The sequence below is a fragment of the Delphinapterus leucas genome, chromosome 15, assembly GCF_059928025.1.
Source record: "Delphinapterus leucas isolate spDelLeu-1000000601 "Yukka" chromosome 15, BTC_Dleu_Yukka2, whole genome shotgun sequence".
NCBI classification, from domain to species: Eukaryota; Metazoa; Chordata; class Mammalia; order Artiodactyla; family Monodontidae; genus Delphinapterus; species Delphinapterus leucas.
Window position 1 is genome coordinate 1,506,758 of NC_143143.1, and position 23,255 is coordinate 1,530,012.

At 59.0% G+C, this 23,255-nt stretch overlaps 4 protein-coding genes across 9 annotated transcripts in view; 1 reads left to right on the forward strand and 3 right to left on the reverse strand.

The window, feature by feature from the left end:
- The window catches only part of MAD1L1 (mitotic arrest deficient 1 like 1), a 380,571-nt gene extending 377,155 nt beyond the window's left edge, over window positions 1-3,416 (reverse strand). For both annotated transcript variants that reach the window (XM_089895517.1, XM_089895518.1), the window contains exon 1: window positions 3,311-3,416. The gene's annotated coding sequence lies outside the window, so the exon portion shown is untranslated. The remainder of the gene's footprint in view (window positions 1-3,310) is intronic.
- On the reverse strand, window positions 72-5,334 carry MRM2 (mitochondrial rRNA methyltransferase 2). Its single transcript, XM_022563548.3, has 3 exons — window positions 5,239-5,334; window positions 3,311-3,600; window positions 72-1,247 (listed from the first exon to the last, which is right to left on the reverse strand). The coding sequence occupies exons 1-3, from the start codon at window positions 5,244-5,246 to the stop codon at window positions 808-810; spliced, it is 738 nt and encodes a 245-aa protein (XP_022419256.1). The 5' UTR covers window positions 5,247-5,334; the 3' UTR covers window positions 72-807.
- On the forward strand, window positions 5,296-12,748 carry NUDT1 (nudix hydrolase 1). 2 transcript variants are annotated; one of them, XM_022563551.3, is made up of 4 exons: window positions 5,296-5,363; window positions 6,802-6,967; window positions 11,586-11,731; window positions 11,999-12,748. In XM_022563551.3, exons 2-4 carry the CDS (start codon window positions 6,816-6,818, stop codon window positions 12,169-12,171), a joined length of 471 nt encoding a protein of 156 aa, XP_022419259.1. In that variant the 5' UTR covers window positions 5,296-5,363; window positions 6,802-6,815; the 3' UTR covers window positions 12,172-12,748. The 2 variants fall into 2 exon arrangements, with proteins under 2 accessions (XP_022419259.1, XP_022419257.1); XM_022563549.3 differs by lacking the exon at window positions 5,296-5,363 and adding an exon at window positions 5,385-5,769.
- Window positions 11,549-23,255, reverse strand: part of SNX8 (sorting nexin 8) — a 43,288-nt gene continuing 31,581 nt past the window's right edge. The window contains exons 7-11 of one of the 4 annotated variants that reach the window (XM_030760601.2): window positions 23,011-23,143; window positions 19,506-19,574; window positions 18,403-18,552; window positions 17,962-18,108; window positions 11,549-15,576 (exon numbers count right to left, since the gene is read on the reverse strand). In XM_030760601.2, coding sequence (XP_030616461.1) covers window positions 15,466-15,576; window positions 17,962-18,108; window positions 18,403-18,552; window positions 19,506-19,574; window positions 23,011-23,143 — 610 coding nt within the window. In that variant the 3' untranslated portion in view covers window positions 11,549-15,465. Of the gene's footprint in view, window positions 15,577-17,961; window positions 18,112-18,402; window positions 18,553-19,505; window positions 19,575-20,013; window positions 20,275-23,010; window positions 23,144-23,255 lie in introns of those variants that run through there. The other 3 variants (XM_022563546.2, XM_089895521.1, XR_016387711.1) reach the window with 3 other exon arrangements.

A 23,255-nucleotide genomic window follows, 5' to 3' on the forward strand; every position in this document is an offset into this window, starting at 1 on the left:
AAAACAGAGCACACCCACCCCATGCATAATTCATACCAAACGTCTTCCCTGATTGTTCTGAGAACTCTCACTGCTTGAAGAATGGATGTATTTCCAGATCATTCGCCAGAGAGATGGACACAAATCCCCAGACTGAAACTTCAGATTTTTTCTACATTACACGGTAAACCCAAAATAACACCTGGAAACCTGTGGGTTGTTTTGGAACAAGGGTGGAAGCCTGTTTCTCTGTAACATACTAACGTGGGTATGAAGAGAGTTACATAAAGGTGTCCGTGTGTATGTTTCTCTGCCTCCCAGTGTTTTTTGTTTGTTTGTTTTGGGTTTTTTTGCGGTACGCGGGCCTCTCGCTGTCGTGGCCTCTCCCGTTGCGGAGCACAGGCTCCGGACGCGCAGGCTCAGCGGCCATGGCTCACGGACCCAGCCGCTCCGCGGCATGTGGGATCTTCCTGGACCGGGGCACGAACCCGTGTCCCCTGCATCGGCAGGCGGACTCTCAACCACTGCGCCACCAGGGAAGCCCGACTGCCAGTGTTTTTATCCTTCCCTCAGTCTGCCTTCTCATCCTTTAATCTTTGCCTATCTCTTCCTCTTCACGAATCATGTTAGAGAGACTTTTTTATCATATGTCTTGGACACTGAATATAGTTTTGTCATATCTTTTGGGCTTAAAAAAAGGTCCCCCATTTGTCCTGCCCGCTGCATCCCAGATCAAGCTCGGATCTCCCCAGCCACACTTCAGGAAAGGGCTCAAGCTACATTTGCAGTGAAAAAGAACCAGAAACAGCAAAAGAAACTCTCATTCCTTCACAGACCTTCCCCCTTCCCTCTTCGGTACTGTGTGGCCAAGAGGTACACCTCTGATGATTCCTTCCTGCTGGCTTCAGGTTTTACAGCCCTTGTTTTCTGGAATTCCTCTGTCAGTCTCTTCTGTAACCGATGGCTTTGACCTCCAGCCCAGGTTTTACACAGGAATGTTCCCCCAGGGTGCAGGACTTCTGGAGCCACGTCCAGAAGGGACAAGCACAAGGTGATGAGCCTATCGTGGTCGAGGCCCCGGATCCCCGTGGCGTTGGGTGCCATGTCACTCAGAATCACATCTGCTCTCCCAGCAGGAAGCAGTTCTCGGATTCTCTGGAAGGTTCTTGGGTCAGTTACATCGGCAGGGCACAGGAAAGTTGCTCCTTCCAGGGGGGACACGTGAAGGAGATCTACCCCAAGCACAGAGCCAACAGGAGCACTGGGATCTAAGGAAGAAACGGTGACTGTGCTTATTTACACCCTGAATCTTCCCACAAACAATAAATGCAACAAAATAATAAAACAGAAATAAAAAGTCAGGACCGAGGAAAAGAGCTAATGTGCAAATATGTGGACACAAGCCTTTCCCCACTTTCTGTACATCCTACAAAAACACGTGGTGGGGAGTGGTGGTCCTTCTACCTCTGAGGAAACTGAGGCCCAGAGAGGAAAAGTGACTGTCCCAGGGGACAGGCAGACCTGGGGCCACACCCTGGGCCCTGACACCATCTCTGATTTCATTGCACTCCCTGAGCCTTGCGGTCCATGAAAGGGCTTTTATCTCTGAGTGCTCTTTTTGACAAACTGAACCAGAAAATGACACACCAGTATACAAAGTGCCTCTGGATTAAATCAACAAATCCATTCTGCAGGTAATCCAATTTCTTTCAATGCAGAAACTAGCAGAAACGAGCCAAGAGAGGGGGGAAACGGACAAATGCAAAGTAAGGTAAAAAAACTTGATACCCTGCCCATATTTGAGTGATGCAAGTGGTGAAAGAAAAAGATGTTATTCTTTCACCTCACCTGAAACAAGATTTCCTGCCCGCACGGCCGCTGCCCCCAGGCTCCACCTCCCTTCCCTTCCCTTCCCGTTCCAAGCTCCCCTCTTCACAAGCCCTGGGGGCCCCTCCCTGCACCACCCCTACACGCCAGGCACCCTACATGCCAGGGTAGATACAGGCTAGATACATGAAGAGAACAGACTCTTTTGTAGCTCACTCGGCTTGGTAAAAAACCTGCTCCACTGGTGAGGGGGCAGGGCGTTTTATCTCGATCTAAAGATTGCAAGTCCAGGTATTCTGCAGGATACCTCATTTTTCAAAGGCAAAAGCTCTCCATTTTCAGCCCTGGCTAGTGGGACAACTCTTGTTCCATTTTATACACTTCTGGTGTCTCCTTTAACGTCCCACATACTACAGCCCCAGGAAGTGTCCTCTAAAGGCAAATGGCTTTGGTTCCATTTTTGCAACTTCTGGAAGTAAAAGAACCAAACCATTTGATCCACACACTCTTTGCTTCTGCCACCTCTTCCTACAAGTTAAACTTCGGCATTTTCCTGCTTCTACTGAAGAGAAATTAGGGGGACAGGAACCACTAAAATCAGTTGTTAGGAAGTCTGTGGATAGACTCAGTGGTGGGAAAAGGAACAGAAGTTTCTGACTCATTTTCACTTAGCTGATAAATACTAAGCTCAAAAGAAATTTTTTTAACTGTTTTTAAGGTGTCTGGGAGAGATCTTTGTGAACTTCACATGTGTCATAATGCCAGTGCATGTGGTACCCTCAGACTTCACAGCAGGAAATACAAGTGGTAAGGATCGTTACCACAGCACTGCACACCCAAAAGCAACCTTGGTGCCCAAGATGGGGAGACTGTAAACACCAACAGTACGACCGTTATCTGGAATACCACGCAGCTGTTTCAAAGGATGGCATAGTTTCCTGCCCTGCATAGTTAGTTGATCTATTAGTGAGAGGAAACTTTTTAATATAGACGATCTTAGTCAAAACCCCTAAATGTAAAACAGATAAAAGCTAAGTCCCTCAAGTTGAGCCGAAGTGGGGAATCCAGAGCCACGAGGGCCCCCCCGGGCAGCCCCAGGAGCACCTCCAGGAAACCCAGGGCTTCAAGGACCAGGACCTGGAAACCCCTGAGGTTGACTCAGTTGTACTGTCATGGAAAGACATCAATATATCAGTCAGCCAAAAAAAAAAATAAATATATATATATATATATATCTATCTCTGTTGAGGCTCCAAATCAGCAACAAAGGTACGGGATGCACACCAATATATTAGTCTACACACTACTGTGGTGTGATTTGAGGTGATTTTCATTTTCATTATCCCTTTCTACCCTGTCTCTCATTCTGAAAATGTCAGTGTTGTATCATCCCTCCTAAACAACCACGCAGAAGCATGTGCCCTCACGGGGCGGCTCAGCTGCTCTGCATCCCCTGGCAGAGGGCAGCGCCTGCGTCTAAACCACGGTGGTCGGGAGGCCCCACCTGTGCCTGCAGCGTTGACACTCTGCACAGCCACCTGGCTCCACGCGCCAGGAGCGGCGCCGCAGTCTAACACCCGGAGGCCAGGCCGCAGAATCCGGTGCCTCTCGTTCACCTCCAGGAGCTTGAAGGCACTTCGACACCTGTAACTCTCCACCTTCGCAGCCTTCACAAACGGGTCCCTCAAATGCCGCATCAGCCACAGGTGCTCAGCGCCCGTCCGGCCCTTGAAGCAACTCCCACCGGTGTGGAACCTTTGACGCTGAAAGGAAGCCCACACCAGCTTCGAGGACCTGGTGAGGAAAAAGGGAGCAAGCAGGTTGGCATTGCAAAGACCAGCAGGTCAGGAGCTCGCAGGCTTAATCCGCACGTTTTCAGAGATGCGACCGTGCGCCCCAAGAGGGAGAGGTGACTTGACGAGACCCCACAGCTGGAAAGAAGGTGTTACGGGCTGAACTGTATCCCCCCGAAGTCTCTACGGTCAAGTCCCAACCCCCAGCACCTCAAGAGGTGGCTGGTCTTTAAATGAGGTAATTAAGGTAAAATGAGGTCACATGGGTGGGCTCTAATCCCATATGACTGGTGTCCTTGTAAGAAGTTAGGACACAGACACACACACACAGCGAAAACCACATGAAGACACAGGGAGAAGATGGCCGTCTACAAGTCGAGATGTCCCAGGAAGCAACCCTGCTGACACCTTGATTTCAGATTTCCAGCCTCCAGACACTGAGCCAGAAACTTCTGCTCTGTAAGTCGCCCGTCCTGGGTGCTGGTTTATGGCAGCCGGAGCAAGCTCCTCCAGCAGGCCTCTCCCCTTCAGCCCAAAGGTGTTTTTTTCCCTCCTGAAGTTTTCTTCAGGAAAACTCAAACGTTAATGGTAGTCACCTTGTTTGTGTCAACCAAAGTTTTCCCAAGACTGGTTAAAAATGCTGATAAAATTAATGAAAGTAACATTCTTTCCCAGCGGATAGAAATTTCCACTGGGCTTTGAGAAACTCTGAGAAAACCCCGGGAGGACAGGTCCTTCCCTTGCTTAGTTCCATGGCTTTGGCGGCTAGTACAGGGTCTGACCGGCCTGTCACATTTCTTAAAAAAACTGAACTCACCCTGTGTGTGAACGAAGCGCAATTTCCAAGCCTCTTAGGGGAAGTGGGGTTGTTAACATCTTACCCACACCTCCCTTCATGTAAGTCTCAGAACAACCTGACAAAGGAAGCTCTGCGTCCTTTCTTCTGATGAAAAAGGCTGCCATTAGCCCCATGGTTAGCAGCCAAAAGTTCCTTCAGCATGAAAACATGGTGACAAGATTTGGAGACAATAACGTGAGAACTGCTGCCTTTAAAAGGCGTAAAGAGTCTCGAGGAAAGAGGACACAGGGTGGTCCTGGGCGCCAGAACTAATCCCACCGGTCAGCGGAGGCGTGGAAAGCGGAGTTACACGCCCCGAGCCCACCTGATCTGGGCAGCGGGCCTCCAGCCCCATCCCACGGCCTGGATTCAGCCACGTGGGCCTCTCACCTCTGGTACGCAGGCTTCAGGCCTGCGGAGCTCTACACAGCTTCACCTCCACCCGCGGCGCCCCCCCCCACCCGCCCCTCCCTTCCTAAAGCCCCCTCCAGCTCTCCGCCCGCCCGCCCCTCCCCGCGAGCCTTCGCCGACCGTCGGCTTCGTGCTGGCAGGTCTCCCCTAGTCACCTCGTCGGGGCTGACCCTCTCCGGGCCTGGAAGAGGTGGGCTCTGCGCCCCTTTTCGGACCGGAAACCTGGGGCAGGCCCCTGGCCACTCCGCCTCCCGCAGGCATGCAGTAGGTTCTCCACAAATGCCGGCTGAGCGCCAGCCGCCCCGCTCACCGACCGCCCCGCTCACCGACCGCCCCGCTCACCGACCGCCCCGCTCACCGACCGCCCCGCTCACCGACCGCCCCGCTCACCTAGCCATGAACGCCGACCTGCTCCAGCTGCCGCCACCGGAAGTGCCGGCCTCACTTCCGGCCCTAGGCCACGCCCCCGGAAGCGGCGCGCGGGTGGGAAAGGCGCGTGCAGAACCCGGGAGCGGGTGAGTCCGGGAGCCGGTGAGTCCGGGAGCGCCGCCACGGGAGACGGACCTGCGACTTGCCGGGGAGCGCCCGGTGGGCGGGGGCGGCTGGAGACCCAGCACGGACAAGGCCCCAGACACGGGAGTCCGAGCCTGGCGCTCGACTGTGCGTTGTCTTTAAACTCCAGTCGCGGGCCTCGGTGTACAGGCGACCCCACTGAGAGGCCACCCGGCTGACACGGGGCGCTGCCCGACCCCTGACTTTAGGCGGGCTCTCTGGGGACCCGTCTGATGGCAGAACCAAGAGCTGTAGCCAACTAGACTTCAACGTGCGGTAGACGCAGGTTTGGGTACCGGCTCCGGTGTTTGATTTGGGGTCAAACGTAGCCTCTCTGAGCTTCAGTTTCCTTGGCTGAAAATGGAAAAGGTAAGTGTCAGCTCACAGAGTTGTTGGGTCTGTTAAAGGGGATAATTTGGGGGAAGTATATAATCGGTGCCTAATCACTGACAGCTGACAGTTCTAGCAGCAGCAGCAGTATCCCGATTACCTTAGGAAGCCAGGGATTTGGACACGAACAGGTCGGGGACATGACAAAGTCCGCAGACTAAAGGGAGGCTGGACCACAGAGACTCACCTCTCCTGCCTGACCTACCGCCAGCACCAGGACCCAGGCCTAGGGCCCTTTTCTCAGACACTGTAACTTCCCAGGAGGATCGCTGGTCCTGAATCCTGCATCTCGTCCAGTGTGGGCCCCAGACTGGGGTGGGGATGGATCAACAGCTAACTTGGTCCTGCTCTTCCAGCATTTCTCCAGCGGTGGCCGACGTCACCCTCCGAGTCTTTCTCTGGACCACACAAACCCATTCGAGCAGGAGAGGCCCTTGGGCTCCAGCACAGGTCCCAGAGCAGCAACAGTTGTGAGCAGAGTGTGAAAACCTGTCACAGGAGTGGGGACTAGCCAGGCCTCTCTGGGTGGACTCTCCACTGTCAGGAGCCATGCATTTCTTGGGAATCTGGAGGTCTGCTTTTGCAGAGAGGCAGAAACCAGAACACAGTAGGCCAGAAGAAGGCCCCGTAATGAGAAGGCCAAGGCCAAAAGCCAGACGCAAGAGCCGCTGGGTAAACTGCAGGGTTCTCTTGGTGCCCGGCGGGCTCGGGCCCTGGACACAGGAGCAGGGACAGCCCTGTGCCGAGGAGTGGGGAGGGGAAGGGATGGGCCATCATCTGACCTGCTGCATCAGCCCAGTAAGCGAAGGGCCTGGGCACTGATGCCCCTGGGTTCTGGGGGCCAGGCCTCTGTCTGCCCCAGAAAACCTGCTACATGTGACAGAGCTGGGACGTTGCCTCTCCGTGCCTTGCAGAGCACATTTCCTGTCCACCCGGCCCCTGGCCACCTCAATACACACGCTTCCGTCCACACCCAGGTCAAGCTGACCCAACCCCTTGCCTTCCCTGCAGAACCCAAGGGCACCATGTGTGCCTCGAGGCTCTACACCTTGGTACTCGTGCTGCAGCCTCAGCGAGTCCTCCTGGGCATGAAGAAACGAGGCTTCGGGGCCGGCCGGTGGAACGGCTTCGGAGGCAAAGTTCAAGAAGGAGAGACCATCGAGGATGGAGCCAAGAGGTGAGGGGAGGGGCAGGCCTGACCGCAGAACCAGCTTCCGCAGGCGACAAGGATTCGGGCTGGAGAGCCAGGCCCCTGATTTGACCACTTAGAGCCACGCGACCTGGAGCCCAGACTGAATCCTTGAGCCTTGGTTTCTTCATTTGCCAAGTGGGGATAATAACAGTACCTACCTCTTAGGACTGTTGTAAAGATTAAGTGAGAAAATAAACGTAAGGGACTGAGCGAGGCCTGGCACATGGTCCGTGCTCAGTACACATTAGCTGCTGCTCTGCAGTCGTGGCTTTTAGGACATTTGGGAAGCTGCTGTGCAGTGGCTTGGGTAGAAGAATCCTGGCTTCCCCTTTCTAGCCAAGGGACTGGCCAGTCACTGGGCTCCTTCCTTTGTTCAGGGGAACTGGTGATGAGAGTGTCTGGGAGCTTCCGCACACAGCCTCAGTTCTTCCTTGACACACTCACTTTCACATGGGAAGAACCGAAGCCCAGAGAGGTTGCGCAGTGTGCCCGAGATCACACAGGCCTCCAGACCGCAGCCCCTTTGCCTTCCTGCCCCTCGCAGGCTTGTGTGGATAAATCCAGCCTCCTGTGTCATCCACTGAGCCCCACGCGGTCTGGCCTCGCCCCCTCGCTCCCATCCCTGCCCTCCCCCCCCCCCCCCGCCCCGGACACCCCAAGCTGTCATTGCCCACCCACTCTTCCTGGCTCCTCCTCTGGCTGACCCCTCCTCCACCTTCACATCGGAGAAGGTGCCCCTCCCCCAGCTCTTCTCCATAGACCTCTGGACTTCCTTCACAGAACCGCCACCTTTCTGATCACACCAAATTACGCCCTCTGTCCGTCGTGAGGCCAGGACTGAAGACCTTTTACAAGTCAAGTTTGTATTGAAGTATAAAGTACATGTAGGAAAATGCCAGTCTTCATCAGGGAATTTTTAAGAAATGGGTCCATCATTTAACCAGCACGTAGATCAAGAAATGGGACTGGAGGGTGGGCCCTGCCCCCAGGGGGGCAGCCTGCACCCTGACTTCTGTCACAGTTGACGGTTTGGCCCATTCAGAAATACCCTGTAGAAAGAGCCTTGCAGCTGTGGCTTCTTCCTGGTATTATGTCTGCATGTGGCAGTGGTCCAATCCGGTTTATGAACACACTGCAGCCTGCTCATCCCGGGCGTGGGCTTTTGGGCCGTTTCCGGGTTGGAGTTGCAAGTGATGTAGCTGTGGACGGTCCTATACGGTCTTTCCGGTGGATGCTGCCCTCGAGAATTCGAGGTGTTCCGCCTTAGCACATACTGCCAAACAGTTGTGCTCATTTAAAGTCCCGCCAGCAGCGTATGAGATCCGCTTCCTCCAAATCCTCAGCGCCACCTGGCATCTTCTGTCCTTTGCATCTTAGCCATCCCGGCAGGTGTGGTGATACCTTGTGGCGGTTTTAATGTGTTTGCCCCAGTGACTAATGAAATTGAGCCACCTGCTCAGCGTCTGTGGGCCCCTGGCGTTAAACTCGGTGCAGCCGAGCAGACGCCGTGCTGGGCCCTGCAGTCTGCCCTCCAGACACTCGCTGCACCACCAGAAGGCACTGGAGCGGTGGCCCCGTGACCCCCAACCTCACTCCTCTGTGCCGACCTCCCCACAGATCGCAGAGCCGTCCTAAAATCGCTGACTTTCTGTTGTCGTTCAGGCTTGCTTACTGCTTTATCATCAAGGTCTCAGTTACCCTCTTAGAGCCTCGTGATTCTTTGCCCTTCGGAGGCCTCGTCCAGCAGGTGGGGCTGTGGAGGGCGCTTCCTCCCAGGCCGCCCTGAGCTCCGTTTTGATACCCGGGCGTCCTTGAGGGCACACTCAGCCCCTGCAGGCAGCGTGCCCCACTGGGGGACATCCTCTCCACAGCCACGGGGCACTAATGGCCTCCATGCTCTGGCCGGACCTTCCTTTAGGCAGGGTTGGCCTTACCCTGAGACTGAGGCCAGAAGTGCACCACCCAGGGCCCACACCGCGCGCCTGATGTAGACCAGTCTGCCTGTGACCGCATGGCACCACGCTGGTGCCCAGGGCCTGTGGGTCAGCTCCGGGCAGCTCTCTCCAGGAGCCCCGTGGCCTCTCCCCAGGGTTCCAGCCTGGGTGTAGGATGGAGCCAGGTGTCAGGACCACCCCGACAAAGGACTGTTGAGCCCCTGCAGAGGGGGTCGGGACAGGTGGCAGGTTCTAATGCACGGGGCGCAGGCTGAGACCCACCCCAGGGCCCTGGGACTCCAGCAGCAACAGGGCTTCGCCCACTTTGGGGATGACTCAGCCGTCGGCCCCAGGCCCCTAGGGAAGCTCTGGCCTCTTTCCGTGCACGTGCGTGGGGCTGCTCCTTAGGCCCCAGGCCCTGGCTGTCCTGCCCTGACGAGCGAGGTCACGGCAGCCTTGGTGGTATCTGGTGCACTGCGCTTTTTGGGGTCCCAGGGTGGGCCCCACTTCAACAGCTGGGTTAACGTGCCAGCAGACTCAGGTGGCCGGGAGACTGGTTGTCCCTTCCTCTGTGCTGGACGTCCTTGGGGGGAAGCCATCTGAGCACCGAGGAAGATGCATCCTTCCTCTGGGGGGTTGCAGGGAGTTGCAGGCACTTGGGGACCCAGGGTGCCTCACAGCCAGGTTTCAGCTTCGGGCGTGGAGCACGCCCACCTTTCTGGCCAGCACCCACAGAGCACTGTGTTAGAGAACTCTGGAAGGCCGTGCGGCCGGCAGGCCCCCGAGCTGCACCGCGGGCTCCGGACCGCAGAGCCCCCGTGCCCCCCGCTGTGTGGGGAACATCCCAGAGATGCAGTCAGACACGTCAGCAAAACTGGATCAGTGTCACCCCTGGCTGCCTGGTTATCCCGGCCCGAAACGAGCTCAGCTCTGCCTGCGAGGACATTATTGACATTTCATACACTGCCGTGGACTCCGGGAAGATGAGACAAAATTAGTCAAAACATTAAATCAGCAGGTGATGGTTTTAAAGACGAGCCCGCCAGCCTGCTGCCGGAGGTAGGGCGGGCCCTGCGGAAGGCTTCTGTTACATTTAATTGGGGAGCCATTTCCACCCTCGCAAGTGAAAACACACGTTCATTTTTTAGGTCGTGTCTAATTTTAATTAACCATCTCAATGAATAAATTCCAGCTTCCAGAGCATCACCTGGGCTGTATCTGAATGGCAGCAAATGGATACAGTTCCTCTCCAGGCCTCACAGGAAGGTTAGGGCAGATTCCAAGCTCAATTAGGCATCCATTTAAATAAGACCGTTTAACCCAACACACGTGTTTAACAAACACTGGTTTCCCTGACTCCTCATTACAGGCAACAGGAAGTAATTATGCATTGTGTTCCTAACATAACTCAGAGATCAAAGCTTAAAAAGACCTTTTTTTAAGCTACCACTCTAAATAGTCAGGTATAATTAGAATGTTTTTACAGCAACAAAAATAAATACAGGGCAGTGGAGAAGTGAGACTCTAGCAGGAGACACAGGTGCTGAGCTTCACGGGTGCAGGGCTGGTGGGGTCCCCAGAGTCCCGAGCACAGCAGAACATCCAGAAAGCGCTTGCCAAGGATGGAATGAGACGCAGGATGACGGCGGCGGGGCAGCCGGTGGGGTGAAAGGCTGGTGGCAGACGGTGTGTACGAGGATGCTCATCACGGCGGGTTTCGTGATGAGCAAGGTGGGTCTTTTATTCTATGATACACAACAGCCGAGAAGCTGGTTGAATTCCTTGAAGTGTGGAACGTGGCTCTGCAGTGTTGTGTGAAAAGCACAGGTACGAGGTACGGGCGGCATGTTAGCAGTTCTTAAAAGGGATGCACAAAGGAGAAAGACCCAAAGGGGAAACTGCAGTGGTAGCAAGGGTTCTTGCTGGGTGGGGAGTCTCTGTGCGTTTGCTAGATTGTCTACAATGAATATGTAGCTTGGGGAAGCATTGTTAAATTGAGGGGGGGAGTCCCGGTTCTCGTGAATCGCCCGGCACTTGTGCACTCAGGTGGGGAGATCAGCCCCCTGACCCCTTCCTACAAGCACAGGTGGTTGAGCTGGGGGAAAGGGTCCTGAGAAGCGGGGACACAGCGAGACAGGCCCAAAGCTCATCCCCTACCATCAAGCGCGGCTGAGGTGAGCTGGCTGGGGTGGGGCCTGTCTCCTTGGCGAAACAGGAGTTAAAACAGCCCCTTCTCTGGAGAAGAGACAGTAGAAACCTGCAGTCTGCTCCTGAGCTCTGAGCGGGGACAGGACAGGGCAGAATTCTCTGGGCAGGAGGACTTTGGCTCAGGGCCGGGTTCCGGGGGCTGCAGCCCGCAGAGCACCACGCACACGTGACGGCCTTAGGGAGAGCCAAGCAGGACACGTGGGGCCTCCTGGCTCTAGCACTGGCCTCCCGTGGGACCTCCGAGCAGCTGAGCTGGGCCAGGCCTGACCTGCCGCGTGGTGCACCCAGGGTGCTCAATTACAGAGGTCTGGCTGACCCTAAACAGCGGTCCCCGAACCCAAGCCCTTGGCCACATGTACACACTCCGCCCCTCCATCCTCCCAGCACCATTCTCGGGTGCCGCGTGGGCGCCTTGCGTTGTCACCTTATGTCCGGGTGCGTCCATCCGCCTCTGCCCACAGGGAGCTGCAGGAAGAGAGCGGTCTGACCGTGGACGCGCTGCAGAAGGTGGGCCAGATCGTGTTTGAGTTCGTGGGTGACCCCGAGCTGATGGACATGCACATCTTCTGCACAGACAGTGTCCACGGGACACCAGTGGAGAGCGAAGGTGAGTCTCTGGGCTCGTCCCTTCACGGCGGGCGAGAGGGAGGCAGGTGATGAGCGGCACGGCAGCCCCCCCCTCCCCCAGGGGCAGGTGCTGAAACACACCAACACCGGAGCCTCCCTACTCTTCTGTAAGATAAGGGATACAGTCACAAGGATTAAATATGAAAGTATGTCAAGTTCCTCACACAGAATAACTCAGTAATTCCTCACAAAGTCAGTTTAAAATCTGGATTGAACATCGATGACAGTTCCTTTTCACTGACTTCAGAAATGCGCCCCCAGTGGTTCCAACTGGACCAGATCCCCTTCGCTGACATGTGGCCCGATGACAGCTACTGGTTTCCCCTCCTGCTTCAGAAGAAGAAGTTCCACGGCTACTTCAAGTTCCAGAGTCACGACACCATCCTGGACTACAAGCTTCGCGAGGTGGACACAGTCTAGGACAGAGCTGAGCTCGTCCCTCGGCCCATGAGCATCCCTGCCCAGCCACGCTGTGGCTCCAGGCTCAGCACACCGGCCGGGCCTCCAGTCTGTCTGGCGCATGATTGGATGGAAAGGAAAATAAACCTCTTTTACCTTTTCAACATTCCTCACCGGGCCTCACGAAGTCCCATCCTCGGGGAGCCGCCAGAAATGCCTGGCTGTGACCTGCACCGCTGGACAGAGATGGGGGAAAGAGACACAGGCGCAAAAGGGGAGGGGACGGCTTTTCGGACGTCCCACGGGGGAGAACTGGTGCGGGAGGCCCGGCATTGGTGTGCACGGGGCCGCGGGATCCCAGGGATGGGCTAGAGGCCGTGTCCTCCTCTCACCACCCCCCTTACGGGGAAACCGAGGCGCAGTCAGGGCCCAGGGCTCCAACCCCCATCTAATGTACCATCACTTGGTCACCCTCCGTCCCCCAAGACAGGCTGATCTCGTCCTGGTTTCTGACCCTGGGGAGGAGGCTGGGGGGTACCAACCACTGACACAAAAACTTCACAACTTGACCCGACTTTTATAAACACGTTTAATGATAGTTGTTCGTGTAAGTTCAGTGATAAAAATCTCGGAATGTAGCTCATTTGTAAACAATTCCAGTTAACTGGGTGTGATGGTCACTGATCCCTGCAGCCGTATAAAGTGCTTCATACATAACCAGACTCAACGCAAAGCAAGAGAAAAGGCCTAAGATACCGAACCGTCCTGACCTCCGGCAGCCCGAGCCCCGTGTCCCCACGGCAGCCTGCCTTGGCCACGCCCTCCCTCCGCCCCACTCTGCGTCTTCGCCCGCTGACTGGAACGTCGCTGTGGGTCACCACGGAGTCAGCTGGACGCAGGCTGGAGGGGCGTGGCGTGAAGGCGCACGCCTCGGGCCAGGCCAAGGCAGTGGTAAGCCGCACTCAGCCCTAACGGGACGGGAGCGGCCGAAGGGCTCCCATCGGGAAAACGGAACCGGACGTCCTTTCACGGGGCTGTGACCAGGCTCTCCCGGGCACGAGGAAAGCTCGGACGCAGAGGTGTGCGTGACCCACCTTGGAGCTGGAGCAGCCTCTCCTCCCCCTCCCCGAGCAAACACTGAGCAGAAAACCCTGCCCGCCGAGCCTGGGAACCCGGCGGCAGACCGGGTGGAGGGCGGACGGGGAGCTTTGTGGAAAAGGTGCCTCTGCGCCCCCAGCTGCCACACGAGGGGGACACGGTCACTCCAGCATCTTCCCACTGACCCCTTTCCAGCACCTGGGGTGGGGGGAGCGGGTGGACCAGAAAGTGCCCTGCAGGTGAGCCTCTCAGGAAGAGCGAGGCCAGGCCTCCAACCAAGAACGTGCTCCTGGTTTCCACGCGGGAGCCAGTCCCGCCAGGAGGATTCTCTCCTGGAAAGTGCATCTGATGTCTTTGGTGTCAGAGCTCTCCCTGGTGACCCGTGTGGGGAGGGCAAGCCTCAACCTGACCGGGAAGACGCTCCCCACCCTCCGTGCCGCTGCGCCACCACCCACCACGCGGCCAGGGCGTCTCCCCCGCTCTCCGCTGTCCCGTGGCCTCGTGTCCCTCACCACCCACGGACAGACCTCGGGGGTGAGCAGCCACCACCGCGGGGCCAGGGCAGCAGAGGCCTGCGGTCAACGCTCTACGGCTCAAGCGTACACAGCACCTGGGGACCAACCTGCCGGGCGGCACAGAGCCACTCGAAGTGGTTGGGAACCCGTCTCTCCACAGAGAGATCAAAACGCAGAAGCAGCGCACAAAGGGGCAAATGGCACAGGCGGCCCCCGCTGGCCAGGCTCCGGGGGCGCACCACCCCTCTGCTCATCCAGGAGACCGGCCAGCCCGGCACAGGAAGGCACACGTTGGCTGCCGTGGGGCTCCGGCGGGGTGGGGTGCAGCCGGCCTCCCCGCACGCCTGTGGCTTTGCTGGCACAGGCAGAATCCACGTGTGGGTGAGCCCAGGCCCCAGTGGGCACAGTCACTTTGCCCTGGACTGTAACGTGTGTCAGCTCACCAGGGAAGCCTGCCTGTCACCCAGAGCCTCTGGGTCCCACGTGCGTGCCTCACACCAAGGGCAAACCCCCAGAACCCCCAGGCACATGGTGCAGGAAGGCAGGGACCTCAGAGACCCTCGGTGCAGTCGACCTCCTCCAGCGCCCTCCCAAGCCAGTGAGAACCGTGAAGGACGGGGGACATTTACACAACAGGGGGTCAGGGCAGGACACACCCAGGCCCCAGGCGGACATAAGCCCACCCAGCTCCAGACCGCCGCCCCCTCGGAGCAGGCTCTGTGCCGGCAAGCGTGGCAGGGAGGCTGGAAGGAGGGTTCCTGCTGCCCCAAAGAAGTGATGTCGGTGTAACAGAGGGTTACCAGAGCGACACAGATCCCCCCGCAGAGCCCACTGCCCTGCCAGCCTCGACGCTCACGGTGTGGCCTCCCAAGAACAGACGGGCAGCCGCCTGCACCTGGAGAGACGGTGGAAGCATCGGTTCACGGACCTCCAGACGCTTTGGTCCCCACTTTGTCCTCCGCACCTCAGACCGCCGGGCACACGACAGGGTCACAGTGTGAGCGTGCACACGTGTGCGTGCCATGGAGGGAGGGACACAGACACCAGGGCCGCCAGGCTCACAGTTTGGGCCCAGGGACCCTCGAGCCCCGGCTCGCATGGCCAGGGCTATCTGCGGGCCGCAGCAGCAGGTCTCGCTGGCCATTTCGGTGTCGGACACAGCCACCGCCGTCCGACGGCAGCACGCCGGCCGCGGGGACGGTCCTGCCCCCATCTCCCCGCTCAGCTATTCCAGAACCCTCCCAACTGTTCTAGCACATGGGCCCCAGCACACGCCCCCCTGCGCGATCTGCTGTGTGCAAGCCATCCCTGCTGCCTCGCCCTCTGTGGGTCCTGGGAGAAAACCGTTCCAGGGGCCCTCAACACTCTCGCCACCAGACTGACAGGCCACGCTGTGCTTCGGGAGGGCCGGGCAGGGTCGAGGGCAACCGGGACAGACCCCGTGTGGCCGCGGCTTCCGTGCACGCCCGGCGGCCCAGCGCATGTCCTCGGCCTTGCTCCCCACGAGGGGAGGGGAGCCACGGCCACCAGGACCCAGCCCCACCCTGCCCGGGCATCAGCTCTTCCACAAGGGGCTGCAGCCCAATGCTGGGCCCCCTCGGGGTCGGGGCAGCCACCACGTGAGGGGAATTAAACAGGAACACACCATTTGGAAAGAAGTTTTAGTGAGGGCGCCGGAGCTGCCGCCCACGTCCTCCCGGCACTAGTGAGGAGACAGGCCGTCCTGCGGGGACCTTGGTGGGCTTGGGGCGCCGTGCGGTCCAGCGAAGAGGCACTGTAGCTTGGGCTGCAGGTCATTCCACACCTTGCTCATCTGGAGGAGGAAGGGGCAGCGCGGGGTGAGGAGATGGAGGCCGCCCGTGGCCTGACGCACCAGCTCTCTCCTCCTAAAATGCTCACGGAGAGAGGAGACGCCCGTGCAGCCACGCCAGCGCATGTGTCACCTCCCCCAGAGCTCCCAGAGTGGGGGCGGGCCGGCCCTCCCACCCGCATCGCGGCCCAGCGCTCCGAACAACCCTCCACAGACCAGCCCAGGTAAGGGCAGACCTGCAACCAGAGGTCATGGTGGCCGGTGTCACCACCCCTGCACGGGGACAGAAAGGCACGGGTCTGCTCGACGTAACAAATGTTATCACAGGGTTGCTCCCTCTGACAGGTCTGCAGGTGCCGGCCTTCTGGGCGGCTCAGAGGCCAAGACAACGTCCACCAGAGGAACACAGAGATGGGCAAAGCGAGAGCAGGGCGGCCGCCACCACAGCTCCCGGCCCCAGGCGTCTGCGAGGAAGGAGGCTGAGCAGCGAGGCCCGTGTCCGAGGCCAGCACTGGGGCAGCGGGGCTCGCGTCACAACAGGAAGCAGCGTGGCCCTGGGAACGTGCGGCGGGAGCAGAGCCTAGTACCCGAGTTTCGAGACCGGGGCACTCACGAGTCACCCGCAGCGGAGAAATCCAGGATCGCGTCAGGAAATGTCCCCACTGGCCGCCCGGACCTACCCGTGAGGTCTCACCAGCGTACAGCCCTACCTCCCCCAGCGCTGCTGCTGCCTTGGCCACACCTGCAGGTCCTACACTGTGCCCAAGGGCACCCTGGGCACCCCAGCGAACTCCAGGGGCACCACGAACTATGAGAAACGCTCAAGGGAAACTCAGCATTTGTCACAGGCTACATGGACCACTACTCTGACGCTGTCTGGAGCTAAGAACATAAGAAACAGAACCATTAAAACGGTACTTTGGCCTCGGGCTGCTGTGAAAAGTCACTGAGGCACTAAGAGAAAGTAAAGGAACTTCTGTCTCAGGCGGGCAACATTTCTCACTCATGCCCGACTCCCCTGGCGTCCCACTGAAAGCACAGACCCTTGAGTCCCGGGCCCAGCGGTTCTGAAAGCAAGTCTGAGAGGGATCTGTACACTAACCACATGCTGACCAGACCCTCCAGGCGGCTCCAGCACTGTTGGCTCCAGACCGCTCTGGCCCGGCCACCTCCCGCCTGGATGCACCATCTCCTGTCTCCTACCCCTGAATCCGCACAGCCAGCCGCCGCCCGGCACCTTTCCGAACTACAGGTCTGAGCTCCCTCCACGCGCTGCTCACAAAAGCCTCCCTGGCCCTCCGGGCAGGGTCGCCAGCTTCCCAGACTGCACCCCAGCCCACCCCTGGGGCCCCGCGTGGGACCCGTCCCCTCCAGCTGGCCGACCTGTCGGGATCTCCCACTCCTTTGGTGTCAGGGACGGCTGCGGGGCAGGTGTGTGCCCAGCACGGCCACAGGACGACGACCAAGCAGCCCACTTCCACCAAATCCCGGAGCCGGTCTCGGAAGGCTGCAAGGGTCACATTCTACGCCACTTGCCAGGTAGGGAAAACTGGCGCAGAGCTTAAACAACCCAACCAAGGCCGTTCAGAGCTCAGAACTGGTGCACAGCTGGAAGCTGAGACAGCTAGGATGTGAGGTTCAGAGAGTCTGAGCCTACGCTACCTCCCCGCCCCCCGCCTGCGTATCAAAGAGCTAGACGTGGCACCCGGCAGGTGTGTCCCTCACAGGAGGTGCCGGCGCCCCCAGAGCCGAGAAGGAGCCCAGGGTGGAGGGCGTCAGAGAGAAGGAGGGCGTCGGCTACTATGAGGCCAGCGAACGCAGAACCGGGCAGGGACCTTGCAAGTGTCCCTTCAGCCCTGGCCGCACACACATCCCAGGCTGCACCTGGGGGCAGTGGGCGAAGAGCCAAACCCAAGCCAGAGCTGTGGCTGACCCCGGCTGTCCGCGCAGTCCGCAGGGTCCCCGGCCCGTCACGGCGCTTCTCAAGGGCTCAGCAGGGTTTTCACAGAAATATCCCCATCTGCGGTCCCCCTGCACCTCCTCACACTGACACCCACTGTCTGCTCTCATTCCTGGCGATTCCATGTGCTTTGCCTCTGACCTCTGTCTGGAACTCCTCCAGAAGCGAAGGAATCCTTCCTTTACGGTCCTGCTCTGCTCTCCCACCACCCCGCCCGCCGGGAGCCACAAGGACAACGTCAGGAGTATCATCGACTACCACGGGACGAGCAGGTTTGGACGGGAACGGTTCCAAGTCCTAGCTCACCCACTGCACTCATTTCCTAAGCAACTTCACGGTCAGCCGCAGGGCTGCCAGACCTGCAGGAAGGGCTGCTGCAGGACGAAGGGCGCTGGCCCGGACGGCCAGGTGTTGTGTGGGGGACCCACCTCCTTGTGCCCTTGGATCTGGGAGCTGACGAAGGCCCCGAGGATGTGGGAGGTAAGGGGCAGGTAGACGTGGACCAGCTGCGTCTCCTGGTGCAGGCAGTACAGGGAGAAGTAGTTGCGAAGCTCCATCGTCTGGATCACGTTCTCCTGCTGCAGAGCAGAGAGCCCCTCGCGACTGGCCCAGCACACGGTGGGAAGCAGGAGCGCCAGGGCCCACACCCCGCCCCTCCTGAGCCCAGGGCCAGGCCCCCCCTCCGTGCGACACATCGGTCACACCGGCTCCGTCAGCCGGTGCTCGGGCGTCAGCGTCCCAGCAGCTCAGGAAGCCGGGGTGGGGGGGGGGGGGGAACGGACGGCGGCCCGGGGCCCGGCGGCAGGTGTGGGAAGGTGCCCTCAGGCCCACCCACCGCCTCGCAGGCGGGCCCAGGCCGCCCGGCCCACCTCCACGATGCGGGACTCCAGCTGCTCCACAGACTCGGGCTCGCGGTTCTGCACGGCGGCGCTCGTCAGCTGCCTCTTCATCAGGCTGTACTTGTGCAGCGCCCGCTGGTGCTTGTGCAGCACGCCCTTCTCGTGCCGCTCACACAGGTCCTGCCGGGAGGAGGTGGCAGGTCAGCCCAGGAGGCGGGAGACACAGATGGCACCCGCTGCACGCGGCCTCCACGCCTGGGGCCGAGGACGGCTTTTCCTGCTTAGAAACAGCTCACACGCACCCCGCTCACTCCACTCTCGGTGTTCGTGGAAGGGAGCGTCCGGCTGAGCCACCCGGGGCGAGCTGTGAGGGGGTCACGGTGCAAATCAGCAGAGCCAGAAACCCACGGGGAAATGACCAGCGCAGAGCGGGGACAGCCCTGGACCTCACACGTAATGCTGACCGACTTCCAGAAAGGCAGTGCCCCTCCAGCAGCAAGATTAGTCTCCTAAAGGATGACGCACTGGCATTTCCCTGGGGCCCTAACGTAACCCCGATCACGATTCCTGTGGGAATACTAGCCACGGAGTCACAGGGCTGCAATTTCAGAGGCCACTCACTGGCTGCTGTCCCACCCAGTAGAGGAACCCCTTCTAGAACCTTCCCCACCGGCGCTGGGCCAGCTCCCCCTGAGCTCAGCACAAAGGATCCTCAGGGCTCACAGACGATCCATCCCGCCACCGATGGTTGGAAAGCCGCCCCTGCCCCGAGCTGAGGCCTGACTTCCCAGAACCTCCATACCCTAGAAGAGGCGGCTCCCACTGGGCCAGCCCCTCGTGTGTTTATAAAGAGCGATGGCAGTCACACTCACACACACACACACACACACACACACACACACACACTCACGCGCACGCGCCCCTCGCTCTCACATCGGGTAAGCCAGAGGCCTGCCCACAGCACCCTGCAGGACGCACACCCCCCTCCCCCGGGGAGCCTGCAGGAGGCCCATCCGCACCCCGCAGCCCTGGCTTCAGGCTCTTTTTCCATGTTCCCCAGAATCACACCCTTGAAAGGTCACAGCAGCCTTCTCAACAGCTCTGTCCCTGACCAGGCAGCAGCCGAGACTCACTTTATAGGACTGGAGCAAATCCAGGAAGAGGTTCAGTTTCTCCACCACGTCGTTCTCCTCCTGTTTGCTCTGGAAAACACCGGGCAGGTGGGCCAACACCGACCGAGCACACAGGACCCAGAGCCAAGGGCGCACACCCACCGCGGGTCTGGGCTGGCTCGGCCCCCATAACCGCGGGCTAGCTGTGCAGGGGGCCCCGTCCACACGACAGCCCGCCGACGTGAGGCCGAAGCCTCAGAACCCGCAGGTGGACAAGAACGAGGGCCGGGTGCCCTGTGCCCACCTCGCGTCTGCTCGCCTCCCTACCCGCCCAGCAGCCTGGCCGTCCGCAGACAGTGGGGCTGGGTTTAAACGGGGGAGCAAGTGGGAGGGATGCACCGGCGACGAGGGGAATCGCTGCGGTTTCAACGAAAGGGAGAGAAGCGCGGCCTGCGAGGGGCCAAGGGGAGGGTGTGCAGCTATGGGACTGAATCTGAAGATTTTGGGGGGGCGCGGACCCCACACACACCTCTGCACCCAGGTTGACGCGGGGGGGCCCCGCGGCGTCATGGGAGGGGGCTGTTCACCGACTGGGTGTCCTGGTAACGACGGGGTGAAGCCCCGCTCCCGGAGTCACCCACCGCACCCACGAGGCGTGCAGCCCAGCGCCGCTCGCACGGACGAGCCACGTCCACACGGCCAACGGGCACCGATGCTCAGAGCCGCTCCCGGGCAGGAGGAGTTGGTGCCAAAGCCCTGGGCTGGGCTGCTCTGGGCTCAGAGTTGGTGGCTGGAGACGAGGGAGGGCAGCATGAGGGAGAAGCGCGGTCTCTCCACCTCCTGCTCCAGGCACGGCAAACACGGGCCTGCAGGCCACCACGCACCCTCCCCCCGTCGCCACAGCAACGGTCAGGCTACGGTGGTTTCCAGGGAACGCCCCCATGCTAGCTCTGTGGTCCCAGCCACGTGTGCTGGGGGGCTCTCGCACCCTCACATCCCTCAGCCACCAATATGCGTCAAGTCCCTCTTTCGGGTGCGCTGAGCACCTCTCCCAAGTGCAGCACCGGCTCCTCCGGGAAACCAAGCCCCTTCTAAAGCCTCTAGAGCTCCAGCCACGGCAGAGAATGAAAAGTTCACCCCATAAACCACACATCAGACCTGGTATGAGGAGGGTGCAGGCAGAAGAAATGAAGAGAAGTCCAAGACCGATGGGGACACAAGCGCTGGATGGGAGCCGGGGGCTTCCACCCAAGCTCTGGCACCAACTCAGGGGACCCTGCGCCCTCGGGCCCGCTGAGCCCAGAGGTTCCCAGCCATTCAATCCCGCACCCACAGTCAAGGTTCTAGCCAGTAAGGTGACAGGAAAATAACAGGCATGTTGCAGGTTTTTTCAACTCAGAAAGGGAAATACCAGATGGCCACAGGTGCCCTGTCCCTCCTGACTGGGCAGGGGACACAGGAGGACAGAGGTTCCTCCCCGGGTGTGTAGCAGGGGGACTCCTGCGCGTGTCATTTGCTCCCAAGTCCCATTTCTGCTCTGGTGCTGTGCACGGCCCTAAACCACCAGCACGTGTGCCTTTACAGAAAGCACACGCCCTGGCACCAAGGAAGAAACAGCCCCACTGTGAGTCTCGCTTGTCTGGCTGGGACATAGTTATCAGGTCTCCTAACAGGTCTGGGGAGAATAAAACCGTGATACAGAAAAACGGAATTTAGAACTAGCCCTCTGATATCTTCACTTGCACAGCAAGAGTGAAATGGAACCCTAGCTCTGACGGATGAAAGTCCTGACAGGCCATCTGATCCAGTTTTGTGTTAAAACTGTATTGATGGGGGGCTTCCCTGGTGGCGCAGTGGTTGAGAGTCCGCCTGCCAATGCAGGGGACACGGTCCAGGAAGATCCCACGTGCCGCGGAGCGGCTGGGCCCATGAGCCATGGCCGCTGAGCCTGCGCGTCCGGAGCCTGTGCTCCACAACGGGAGAGGCCACAACAGTGAGAGGCCCGCGTGCGGCAAAAATAAAAAACTGTACTGATTTCACTTCAACATAGAAACCACCAAGAGCAATGAGGGAAATTCAGGAAACAGCACCGCGCAGACATGACATTGCAAAGCAGCATTTGTGAGGAACCTCGGAGGCAGGAGGAACTTCAAACCGCACCACGTCAGAAGCCTGACGCCCGTCTCCCCTCGTCAGGGCAGAAGCAGCATCCAAGTCTGAATCAGAAAAGATGCTGGAAATGATCGAGTTGGGGTTCCCACCCCGCTCTGTGCACCCCCTCCAGGTTACCTGTCCAAGAGGGAGCTGTGGGCCCAGGGCCTGGGTCCCAGCAACAGAACAGCTTCGTGTGCATGTTTTACAGACTCAGCTCTGAGTACAGGGCCAAGGGTTAAACAAAAAGCTGTTAATGATCTAGGCCAGCTCCCTTGTTTCTAATCACAGAGAAAAGTACCCAGGCACCAAAGCAGCCCGAGCGAGGTCCCAGCATAAGACACAGGCCAGCACAAAGCAGGCTGCCCGAGCTCGCCCGCCTCTCTACCCAGCCAGTCCTCTGACACCACGTTCTTGGTCCCCAACCCCACGCCGCCCGCCATGGAAACGTGGGCTCCTCTCACCTGGAGATGGACTGGGCCCCGGTGCCAATTCCGCGCGACGCTCAGTGTCTGAAAGACACACTCAGGCACGGGGACCACAGGGGAAGAACACCCAGCACTTTCCATGCCAGGAACGTGGTCGGATTCCCTTTTCATCACTTAGAGCTGTCCTGGCACCTGAGCATCCCACCTGGAGCCTGACAACCCCCCAGACCCACCTGTTGCTGTGGTTCCATGGCTCGCTACTAAGGAGCTTTGAGCCTCAGCCGGGTAGCAAGGCCTCCATTTCAATGCATTTAAAACCAGCTACCAGCAGCCTAAAGCCCATTTCCCCAAGCACTAGGAAGCAAACTCTCACCCTCCAAATTATGTAACAGTTTTATAGCATAAACGCACCCAGATGAACATCTCCTCTGACGGTAAACACTGTACCTGCAAATTAACCCCAACGACTACAAGACTGCAGATTTCCACAAACAACACCTGCCCATAGAGCAGAAGCATTTCCTGAGGTAAACTGGGTGTCTAGGGTGAGACACGGGGGATCCTCTGGGGGTGCTGGGAGCTTGGCTGTTCTGATGAGCTTTCAAGTGGCCAAATGCTGCTTGGCTATGACAGCACCATGGGAGCAACCTGGGTCCACCCGGAACACCCTGGGAAGTGCAACGTTACATCTCCAGGGACACAGCACATCTCATCTCAGCAAGGTCAGATCTCAGACACCAGAACCCAATTTGTCCACATCATTAGCAACCCTCTCAAGCGCGTAAAGGACCCACAGGGAGCCGCACCCGGAGCAGACGGGGACGTGCCCTTCCGACCCTACCACTCACTCAGGACTCGACTGTGACGTCCACCTGAGGAGACGCTCCCGCACACCACGGTACAGAGTGCTCTCCGAAACAAGCACCTCGGAGAGCAAACCCACTCACCTGCCGTGCAGCCTTGTCAGCGAGCAGTGCAAATTCAACGGACAGGCCTTTCAGCGCCTGTTTGAGGGACCCCCACGTGCTACTGTTCAGAGTGGCCCAGGAGGGGAGCGGGGTCGTGTCAGACCCTAAAGCACTGAGGAGAAAGGAAACACACAGGGGAAGAGACACTCTGGCCTGGAAGCTGGGCGGCAGCCCCCCCGACGCCCCCCTCTGCCCAACAGCACACCACCCCAGGGTGGCCGCCC

Coding starts and splice junctions, on each gene's coding strand:
- NUDT1 (XM_022563551.3), top strand. CDS start 6,816: ATGTGTGCCTCGAGGCTCTACACCTTGGTACTCGTGCTGCAGCCTCAG. Junction 6,968..11,585: donor ATCGAGGATGGAGCCAAGAG/GTGAGGGGAGGG, acceptor CTCTGCCCACAG/GGAGCTGCAGGAAGAGAGCG. Junction 11,732..11,998: donor GACACCAGTGGAGAGCGAAG/GTGAGTCTCTGG, acceptor CACTGACTTCAG/AAATGCGCCCCCAGTGGTTC.
- MRM2 (XM_022563548.3), bottom strand. Junction 1,248..3,310: donor TGTCAACGCTGCAGGCACAG/GTGGGGCCTCCC, acceptor TTTCTTCCTTAG/ATCCCAGTGCTCCTGTTGGC.